At 39.4% G+C, this 11,501-nt stretch overlaps 1 protein-coding gene across 1 annotated transcript in view; it reads left to right on the forward strand.

Moving 5' to 3' along the window:
- YWHAQ (tyrosine 3-monooxygenase/tryptophan 5-monooxygenase activation protein theta) overlaps positions 1-10,572 on the forward strand; it is a 39,635-nt gene extending 29,063 nt beyond the window's left edge. Inside the window, exons 3-6 of the mRNA XM_042982522.1 lie at positions 4,240-4,363; positions 7,048-7,211; positions 7,412-7,507; positions 9,492-10,572. Coding sequence (XP_042838456.1) covers positions 4,240-4,363; positions 7,048-7,211; positions 7,412-7,507; positions 9,492-9,551 — 444 coding nt within the window. The 3' untranslated portion in view covers positions 9,552-10,572. The remainder of the gene's footprint in view (positions 1-4,239; positions 4,364-7,047; positions 7,212-7,411; positions 7,508-9,491) is intronic.
- Positions 10,573-11,501: the final 929 nt, after the last annotated feature.

Below are 11,501 nucleotides of genomic sequence, written 5' to 3' on the forward strand. Positions count from 1 at the left end.
GGGGCGCCTGGGTGGCTCAGTCGGTTAAGCGGCCGACTTCGGCTCAGGTCACGATCTCACAGTCCGTGAGTTCGAGCCCCGTGTCGGGCTCTGTGCCGACAGCTCAGAGCCTGGAGCCTGCTTCAGATTCTGTGTCTCCCTCTCTCTGACCCTCCCCCATTCATGCTCTGTCTCTCTCTGTCTCAAAAATAAATAAACGTTAAAAAAAAAAAAAATAAAGAATAAGCTAACTATATGATGAGGGACAAGAGCAGTTTATTTTGTCTGTAAACAGGAATCACTTATAAATGAGTTTAAGGTAAACATATTATTTTAGTTTGTTGAATGCCATGGAATATTACCACTGAAGCCAAAGGAATTGTTTAGAAAAACTGTTGATGTGATGGTAGGATTATTATAAGCCAAAATAATTCACTCCTGGGGATAGAATTAGTATTAGAGTTTTGCTTTCTTCCTAGCCTTTTCTCTAAGACATGGGCTTGAAGAGGAATAGTTGCTGTACTCCATTTACATCAATATTATTGCATGACAATTTCATTTCTTATACAGTTCTCCATAGCTTTTCTGATACCACCTTTTATTTTTATTGCCATCCTATCTTTATGAGATTAAGCTTATTCTTAGGTCCTTTAGCGTCTCTCAAAGTGACCTGTGTAGTAACTTAAACATTTTCCTCTGATTTTGCTCAGGTTTGTGTTTCTTTGGTTTAGCCCTCAGTTACGAGTCCACCTTGTAATTTTGGGTAGTGAGTACGTGGACTTTACAGATCTCTCAGATTTTCAAAAAAGAATGACCATTTGCCTTCTACCCGAGTCAAGGCACGCAGTCAGTGCTGGAGGAACCCCCGTCTTAGCTCTCCAAGCCTCCCAGGATCATAAAATCTGCAGGTCGAAGAGTTACAAAGGGGATCTCCCGCTTAACTGACAAGAATAATGTGCAGGAGAAATCAGCGGGGGAACTTTTAACTACCTAGATGTTAAAACTGATTCTCTTTCTGTCTCCTGACTTCTTACCAGTTACCTTATATGGAAAGATTTTCTTATTCAGGTACTTACCATTTATCATTTTGGTTCTCTCTCTCTGATCCATGTTGAGTCTTTAAAATAATTTTTTAAATAAAAGTTGTACATTTAGACTTTATACCTTTAAGTATAGCCTTTTTTCTGTCTGGTATTAATAATTAATATTGGTATTTTTAAAAGTTATTTATTTATCTTGAGAGGGTGAGCATGAGCAGGGGACGGGCAGATGAGGGCGAAGAGAGAATCCCCAACCGGGCTCCATGCGAAGCCCGATGCGGGGCTTGATTTCACGAAGTGTGAGATCATAACCTGAGCTGAGGTCCAGAGTTGGATGCTTCACCGACCGAGCCACTCGGGTGCCCCAGTACTGGTATTGATACTACCTGGTAATAGCCATGATCATTTTGGTAAGACATGAAGCAGAATCCACTGTCTTTGGGGGCTAAAATACACATCTCTACTACTGGTAACGTGTGGCAAGACAGAGTTATTCTGTACCTGTTGTTTCCATCCTTCCTAGGGAGCTAGTGATGTGTGGCATCTGACAAAGGACCCATAATATCTAGCTGAAACTCCAAGGTGGAAGTAACGTACAAGTGACTATGTAAAAGGCAGCCTTGTCGATCGTGTGTCGTGGCTGTGTGCAAGCTAGTAGTCAAAGTTGGCAGTTTTAGAAAGGACGAGTTTAGCTCACGAGTGGCTGCGTACTTACTAGCGCAATAGTTGTTCGCAGCTTTCCCGATCGTTTGGAGGCCAGTCAGCCGTCCTCATGAGCGGGCCCACACCGGGCCGCGTGACTGAGGAGGGATCGGTGCTACGACCGCCTCCTTTCTCTTCTCGCCCCAAGTCCTCGCCCGGGGCCCGGGTCCGGCTTTTCTCAGCCTCTGCTACCACACTTCGGCCACGTTCCATCGCAGAGTACTACGTCTTAAAGGAACCGAGGAGCTTTTGTTGTGACGAAATGTCTTCACCAGAGCTGGCACCTTTTTGGAGCTCCTCTGTGTGATCTCGTCCTAACTGACTCACTCGGGAGGACGAGAATGTTTTATGTGCCAGTTCTCAGTTTGGGTGCAAGCAGAGGTTGTGGCTACCACACAATCGATACTGTGTTTGTGTTGTGTAATGCAGCTTCTCACAATCCACTCTTGTTGAATTTTTCCTTAAAGGTAGGGATGGCTGCGGTTCAGTTTGCGATTTCAAAACAAGTCCGCTTCTTTGCGGCGGTCCCTCCACGCAAAAGTCCTAAAATCTGGTGTTCCCCAAAAATCATTTTTAAATTGAAAGTCGTCCGTGATCTATACAAACGGTATTAGAGGGAAAAGTTGAAGTAGTACGAATTTCTAAGATTCTGGGAAAGAGTTTCTCAGGTTCATGTTAGCGAATAGCTATTAAAGTTGAATTGGTGATGCTGAGCAGAAGAAATTCTTACAGGCTCCTCTTTTGAATCTTTTCTCAATTAAGAGTTTGGTGGTCGGGAGCCAGCGTTAGTTTTCACTGTTCCCTCTAGTGTTTGGGTGTGGCCCTTAGTGACATCTATTGATTCATTCCTGGCCACAATTTTTATGCAGTTTGCCAGTTTTATAATGTATAGACTCCTGGGGCTTTGCTAGGTAATTTTAAAATAAAAAATTTTGCCTGAGCTTTAGGCCCTTTTAAAATATTTTTTATGGAAACTTTTAAAAAGTAAATTTGAGGATTTAAAATATGTTTTCCTGTTCATTTCCGTTAAAATAAGTTATGGATGTAATCATTGCATTTTGTTTAGGCCATTTTTAGTCAGATAAACAATGAGAGAGTTCTTGAGTTAGAACCGTTTTCTAAACTTTTTCTTAGCCTTTTTTTTTTTTTTCTTTTAAACTGTAAACAACCTTTTGCTTCTTCAGTAATACAGTTAGGTGAATTTGAAACCGTCTTAGCTGGATTCTTCTCTAAACTTCCAGTTTTGTCTTGTAGTTTGTTTTTTTAATGTTTATTATTTTGGGGGAGGGAGGGAGGGAGCAAGCAGGGAAGGGGCAGAGAGAGAAGGAGACACAGATCAATGCAGGGCTCAAACTCAGGAACATGATACTACTCATGACTTCAGCCAAAGTTGGACACTTAACCGACTGAGCCACCAAGGCACCCTTGTAGTTGGTATTTTTGTATAATGTTAACTGGTAATATCTGTGGCTATTTTTCCAGAATGCAAAGATGACTGTGGCTGTTTCTTGCTTAAACTTTTTCACTAGTTTTCACATTGCCTAGATCAGTGCTGCTCAAACTTTGCACCGAGTCAGAAGAGGGGCGATACCTGGCTGGCTGACCACTGACACCAACCGCTTAACATGTGACACCGCACTGCGCATTGCTTTCACATCCACTGATTGGTTTCACTCCCAAAACCAACCTATGAGGTATAGGTATTGGTGTCTTAAAATTTCTATGAGAATTTTACTCTCCTCCATAATATTTATTGCAAAAAGATTTTTAAATTACTTACCATCGAGTAAAATTGATAGTCCACAAAGATCTCTATTCCTATTTGTCTTCTGTGACTTTTTTTTTAAAGATTTTATTTGTAAGTAATCTCTACACCCAGTGTGGGGCCTGAACTCATGACCCTGAAATCAAGAGTTGCATGCTCTACTGACTGAGCCAGCCAGGTGCCCTTCTTCTGTGACTTTTCTTCTGGCACACCTTGTACAGATTCCTCAGTTTGAGAGGCACTAGCTCATTGGATCAAGTGTACATTTCTTTGAGTAAAATAGGGAATAAAGACGTACTTAATTACTAACCCAATATTTTCTTTTGAGTTTATTTATTTATTTTGAGAGAGACAGACGGTGGGAGTGGGGGAGGGCAGAGAGAGAGGGAGACACAGAATCCGAAGCGGGCTCCAGGCTCTGAGCTGTCAGCACAGAGCCCGACGTGGGGCTCCGAACTCCCAGACTGCGAGGTCATGACCTGAGCCCAAGTCTGGTGGTCAACTCATTGAGCCACCCAGGTGCCCCCAGGCTCTTTCTAATTAGTATTCGATGTGCTCTAGCTCTACTATTAGAAACTGTGACTTGCTGTTGCTGTGAGCCAAAGCATTCGACTAATGACAACCTTGTGACCCCTGCTCTCAGTCCATGTTTCAAGTCCAAGGTGGTATGGTTGTAGTTGCTGTGGTAATGATGCCAGTGCATATTGTTGTGAGCTCATATTAGTGCCTAATATTTTATCTTATTTCTTTCAGGAATTGTTGGATAAGTATTTAATAGCCAATGCAACTAATCCAGAGAGTAAGGTCTTCTATCTGAAAATGAAGGGAGATTACTTCCGGTACCTTGCTGAAGTTGCATGTGGTGATGATCGAAAACGTAAGTATGTTTGCTTTATGGGTAAAGTTAAAAATGTAAAGGACAGGAGGATAAATGGGACCCTGTACCAGTAGGCACTATGTCATCTCCAGGCCCTCTTTAACTTTTTAAAAATCTCGGAGTCTTAAAAAAAATCTAGGAATCTATGGAAAAGAAAATTAATAATGTTACCTTAGTTTTCTCAAAAATGAAAATAGTCATGAATTGACCTTATGTGCTGCTGTTTTTGAAAAATTAAACTCCTAAACTCTGATTATAATCTGATAAGATATTTTAAAAATAACTTTAAAAAGCTTAATCTTTTATGCTTTAGAATTTGGCTAAGTGTATTTTTAGCCCCCAGTCATTTGCATATGCTTTGAGTGATTCTGTTGTCTCATGGCCCTTAGTGTCATTATACCTTACAATTTAAGATAATTGGAAATTACATACAGAATATAGAAACAAGATGTTGTACTTTTTCTGTTTGACATATTAATTTATTAACTACTACCTGTTCTGAAGGATCATCTTGTTGACTAATTATAACTACATTTCCGAGGAAGAGAGGTGAGATGAAACTATTATTGCTCGTACATAATTTGTCATAGAAAAATGTAGGTACAGAAAAAGAGAGTAACTGAATTGCCAGTCTTGTTTGTTTAAAAAAAAAAAATCAAAGTGAATGTATTAACACTGAACTCTGTCTCCCTGGAATATTAGTAGCTAAGTATAAGGCAGGTCCTATAACTAAATTTTGTGTGTGTGCCTGCTACCAAATTTATCAAGTTCTAGATAGAAGCTTCACTTAATTCCTTATTTCCAGTAGGTTCATTATTTGAATTTTGCCCCATCCAAAAAGAGCGTGCCCCTTCAAATAGTTACTGTGGCTTCCTGCCCGCACAGAGTTACTAACTGAAAGTGGGACAGTGTGACCATCCCAAATATCAGTGTAGTTGAAGATACCAAGAGAAGACTGTTGTACTCTGCTGTAATAAAACTTGTATACTAAACTTAATATTATTGATTTATAATTTCTGTTGCCATAAAGATAAGCAAAACTGAAAGTGACAGATACTTGCAAGTCAAAGGGGGGTCTTTGGGAGACTGGGACATAGGCCCAGCCTTAGTCTGATGATTTAATCCTTTCTGGTTCATGGGCATTTCTGGTCCTCTCCATAGAATACTCTAATAGTCTGGGATTCGTAGGTAGTCTATATTTACAGCCTGGATACTAAGACACCTTTACAGCTGCTCATTGTATGTAGTACTTCCTTACATGCCAGTCAGCGGGAACTCCTTCGTATGTGAGGGCCATATTTAGATCAATAAATGTGCCATTTCAGAGGACGGAAAATGCACATATTCAGGCCAAAAAGGGCTAACCTTAAATTTCTGTTAGGTCAGTATTTCTAAAGCTGTACTGGACCAGTGGTCTCGTTGAGAAAGCCTGCCTACCCCTGTGAACGCATGGATACAATCAGATTAGTGTCGGTAATAATTACTGAACAGTTTTTTCAGGAAGGTGACATTTTTATTAGGTCAGTAATCCACCTCTGGTCAGAGCAGATTTTGTTCTCTATGTTGACACTTTTCATATTGCCTTTCACGTAATACCTCTTTTGATACCAAGAATCAGTATTATTTTTACAAATAAATCACAAAAATACAGATATTGGTGGTGATGATCTTTGTAAAGTGTTTTCATTATTTTGGAAAGAGGTATTATAGCCCAGTTTTTTTCTGGTTTTAATGATATTATTGACCCATATCAGTCAAGTTATTATTACTATTTATTATTATTATTATTATTATTATTTTAAATATTTTATTTTTAAGGTAATCTCCATACCCATTGTGGGGCTTGAACTCATAACCCCAAGATCAAGTATCACACGCTCTTCTCGTAGGGGCCCCTGGGTGGCTCCGTAGGTTGAATGTCCGACTTCAGCTCAGGTCATGATCTCACAGCTTGTGAGTTGGAGCCCTGCATTGGGCTCTGTGCTGACAGCTCGGAACCTCGGAGCCTGCTTCGGATTCTGTGTCTCCCTGTCTCTCTGCCCCTAACCCACTCACATTCTGTTTCTCTCTCTCTCTAAAAAATAAACATTAAAAAAAAAAATTGCATGGTCTTCTGAATGAGCCAGTCAGGCAGCCATCAGTCAAATTATTATTATTATTTAATGTTTATTTATTTTTGAAAGAGACAGTGCAAGCGCGGGGAGGAGGTGCAGAGAGAGAGGGAGACACGGAATCCGAAGCAGGTTCCAGGCTCTGAGCTGTCAGCACAGAGCCTGTCACAGGGCTTAAACCCACGAACCACGAGATCATGACCTGAGCTGAAGTTGGATGCTTAACCAGCTGGGCCACCCACGTGCCCCTCAGTCAAATTATTTTTAATTGCTGCATTTCCAATTAGTAAAATTAAAAGATAGGAAAAAAGTGTCTTAGTCCGAGAGATTGAAAAATCTGGTCACACTCTCTCATGCTGTTTTTTAAAAAAGCTGATTATAAGCAAACAACATTGTAAACTAGTTTTTAAATAGCCTACTACAAGAATGTTTTTGTGGTATAAGTGGTTTTAAGAGAAAACCACAGAAGAATCACTGCTACGTGAGGTAGTAGCGTAAGTTAAAGGTGTCAATGTGCTGCATGTTTGATGGATATTTTCAGTATTGTGCTTGTTTTTTTCCTTCCCTTCCCAGAAACGATAGATAATTCCCAAGGAGCTTACCAAGAGGCTTTTGATATAAGCAAGAAGGAGATGCAGCCCACACATCCCATCCGCCTGGGGCTGGCTCTTAACTTTTCTGTATTTTACTATGAGATCCTTAATAACCCAGAGCTTGCCTGCACACTGGCTAAAACGGTAAGTTTCAGATCATTCTCCTCAGTTCTTACTCACACTGATAAGGTCATTGCCATAAACTGAGAATCTGTGAAAATGAGTCCGTTGAACTTTATTTTTAATGGATAGTAGAGTATAAAGTGGTTGCTCACCTATTTAGTAAAAATGGTTTGTAATTGTAATCACTCTGTGTTGATGCAAATATCGTTTACCACGCATAGGCTTTTGATGAGGCCATTGCAGAACTTGATACACTGAACGAAGACTCCTACAAAGACAGCACCCTCATCATGCAGTTGCTTAGAGACAACCTAACAGTGAGTTGTTCCTTCTTTCAATGTTGTTATCCTTTGTCTTTTTTAAGAACAAAAATAGTTATTTCAGTCTCCCTATATTTTGGGGCAGAGCTCAACTTTCTCTCAGAAAATGAACACAGGTATGTAAGTGAAAGTATTATTGAGTGCTTGTTAGTATTCTGTGTGGGCCAAATGTTCTTTTGTAGGCAGACTTTCAAGTTGAATAGGCGTTTTATTAGACCTTCCTGAGAAGATACGAAGATTGTAGGAACTCTTAATATTAACGTCATTGACTATTGCATTGGAATGAAGATGTTGATAATTATGTTAATATAGGAAGGTTTTATAGTTGCAATATTTTCTTGTTTTGGATCAATTAGCGACAGCAATTTAGGAATTGTGTAGGTATCTAAGCTTTCCTAAAATCCCGTGAAATGCCTTGTTATAATGAAAATTTACTTTGTGATGTCTTACAGTCATTTGATAGGGAGTAAACCTTAACCTCAGTTTACTCCACTTCTGTCTCTAGGCCAAGACCTGTTTCACTTGTTTATCTTTTTTGTTTTTCTTTTGTTTTTCTCCTACTTCTTGGATAGGCAGATAATGAAGGGGAAAATAATGGGCCAAAAAACACAAATTGAGCTGTACTTAGCTTCTTTTATAGGCTCAAGTAAATTTAATATGTCAAAACGTTTAGACAAAATGTGGCCGAAGGGACTATTCCTTTTAATATAAGTGTAGTTCTCCCCAGTTTGGAGCTTTATTTTTGCTAGAAAGGATTTTTTTTTTTTTTTTTTTTAATGTTAGCACCATATCTGGTCAACTTTGCCGAACAAGGAAATAATGAAGATACTCCATTCCCAGCCACTGGAAATCTCTGTTCTTGTGGGGTAGTGGTAGAAGAATGATCAGTGTAAAGAGCTTCCATAGAAGAAAAGCAAACTGAGCCATTATATCTCTTCTCAGGAATATTGTGGGGCTGCCTTTATCTTAACTGGCTTTGTTTTATTTTCTCTCTTAGACAGTTCTTTAGGGATGTTTTGTTTCTATTTATCTTAGTTTTTTAACATAACTTAAAAATTATATACGATTCTTGTTTTTCTAAAATTACCCGTAGTCTCTTTGTGTTGATCTAATAGAAATTCATTTTGTGAACTGTCGTTAATAGTCAGTAAAACTTGACTATTTCCTTCTTCACTTCATTGTTCCATCCTAAAATTGGAGAGGTCCTCGGAGATCAATTCTGTTTTAACATCCTAGCTAATTCAAGAATGCTTTCTCAGGGCACCTGGGTGGCTTAGTTGGTTAAGTGTCTGACTTCGGCTCAGGTCATGATCTTGCGGTTCGCGAGTTCAAGGCCTGCATCGGGCTCTGTGCTGACAGCTCAGAGCCTGGAACCTGCTTCAGATTCTGTGTGTGTGTGTCTCTCTCTGTCTCCCTGCCCCTCCTCTGCTCATGCTCTGTCCCTGTCTCTCAAAAATGAAATAAGTGTTAAAAGTTTTTTTTAATTTAAGAATGTTTTCTGTACATCTTCTTGCCCACTACTGCGTCCTTCTAATTTCCATCACCTGTTCTCGTTTAACCCTTTGCAGCATACAAGATAGGTCTGCTCCTATCTCAATACAGTCACCCTTGAAATATTTGGAAACCGTTAAAATGACTATGGTTCACCTCCTTCCTTAAAAATTTTTTTGCCTTGTTAATTTCATGAATTATATTTATTTCAGTAGTGCTTTCAGGAAGAACATTTGGCTGCTGCGAGCAGAGATAACGTTAAATTCTAACAATAATACGTTTTTTCCTGAAATTATACTACTATTAAAAAAGAGCTTTAAAAACGTACGGAAGCAGTTTGTGTCATTTTGCAAATGCATATTGGGAGGTTTACAAAAATACACTTCGGGGGAGGAGTTGATGGTGTTTGGGAGTTTGAGAAATCTAACTTCCAGTCTTTAGTCACAGTGTCTATTGTCTGGATAACTTAATATGATTTTTTTTTTCCTAGTTATGGACATCAGACAGTGCAGGAGAAGAATGTGACGCGGCAGAAGGGGCAGAAAACTAAATGCGTACAGGGTGTCATCCTTCTTCCCCTCAAGAAACCTTTTTACTCATCTCCATTCCTTATTCCATTTGGATTTCCTATAGCAAAGAAACCCATTCATGTGTATGGAATCAACTGTTCATAGTCTTTTCACACTGCGGCTTTGGGAAAACTCCATTCCTTGATTTGTGTTTGTCTTGGCCTTCCTGGTGTGCAGTTACTGCTGTAGAAAAGTATTAATAGCTTCATTTCACACGAACGTCAGTAACTTCCAAACACTTATGTAGAGGACTAAAAATGTATCTGGTGTTTAAGTAATCTGAACCAGTTCTGCAAGTGACTGTGTTTTGTATTACTGTGAAGATATGAAAATGCAGTTCATTACAATTTCAAAAGGGTTCTACATAACTTCTTAATTTCTCCATTCCCTCCCTCCCTTCTTTGGGGGTTTCCTTTTAGTAAGCAACTTTTCCGTGCTCCTCCTGTATTCCTTTTTGGTAGGAATCCAGAAGTATTAGATTGAACGGAAAAGCATTTGGCATTTCTGCGCGGGGGGTCGCAAATTGAAATTCCTCCTGTATCAAATATGATGGAGGTCTTGGGTATCTGTGACAACAGGAAGTTTCCTTATTCATTCTTCATTTGCTGCTGTTTAAGTTGACAACTTCCCTTCCCAATAAAAATTCACTTACACCTCCTGCCTTTTGTAGTTCTGGTATTCACTTTCCTATGTAATAGAAGTAGCATGTTGCTGCCAGAATACAAGCGTTGCTTTTGGCAAATTAAAGTGCATGTCATTTCTTAATACACTAGAAAGGGGAAATAAAGTCCACAAGTCCGAGTCTAAAACGTTAGTACTTTTCCATGCAGATTTGTGCACATGTGAGGGGGCGTCCGGTTTGTCTAGCGACCCTCGTGTAGAGAGTTGGACCACTGTTGTGTGTTGCCGATCATCGACTGTAGTCCCAAAAAAGCCTTGTGAAAATGTTATGCCCTATGTAACAGCAGAGTAACATAAAATAAAACTACATTTTATAAACCACTTACTATGGCTTTGTAACAGTTGCATACTCATTTTAAGGGACAGACGAATTTACTACTTCCTGAAGTTTATTGATACTCCTCTTTTATCTTATGTAAAATGTAGTGATGCTTGTACCTGCATTGTGACTTCGCTTGTCTAGCGGTGCCTGGAAATGGATGCAATTGGACTACATGTCTTAGAGTTAGTGTTTTACCATAGAGCAGTTGTGTGGACCATCTCTTCTTCAGATGTAAATGTTACCCAGTTAAGTGTTACATGGAATAAAGTGGACATTTTAAAACTAGAAAAGTTAATTATGTGAGTATGAGTGCTTTGGTTGGTATTAGAATCATGCTTCCGTGGATATTCAAGCCGAATGTCAGAGTTCCAGAGTATATTACTTGTTTAGTTTTCAAAGAATTCTCTCTCTAAACATTCAGTTGTACCATGAGTGAGGTTCAAATAATTTTTGTTTTATAGTATCACATTGGCTGTTAAACTAGAATGTCTTAAGTGTTGACCTGAGAATTTATTTCAAAGTCAGAAGATAATATGAAAAATTCAGCTGCGTAGAATCAGCCTTTATCTCCTTAAAACGTGACTATGAAAAGATAGAATTGAATGAGACTTGGGGAAAAATCAGTAAGACACTACGTTTTATTTATTTTTAACGTTAATCATTTTTGAGAGAGAGAGAGAGAGAGTGTGTGTGTGTGTGTGTGTGTGTGTGTGTGAGAGAGAGAGAGACAGAGAGAGAGAGAAAGGGAGACACAATCCAAAGCAGGCTCCAGGCTCTGAGCTGTTTGCAACAGAGCCCGATGTGGGCCCGAACTCATGAACGGTGAGATCATGACCTGAGCTGAAGTCGGATGCTTAACTGACTGAGCCACCCAGGGCGCCCCAAGACACTAGAAAAAACGTTGTGAATTAGAAGAAAGAATCATCAC

Source organism: Panthera tigris, chromosome A3, assembly GCF_018350195.1.
Source record: "Panthera tigris isolate Pti1 chromosome A3, P.tigris_Pti1_mat1.1, whole genome shotgun sequence".
Classification (NCBI taxonomy): domain Eukaryota; kingdom Metazoa; phylum Chordata; class Mammalia; order Carnivora; family Felidae; genus Panthera; species Panthera tigris.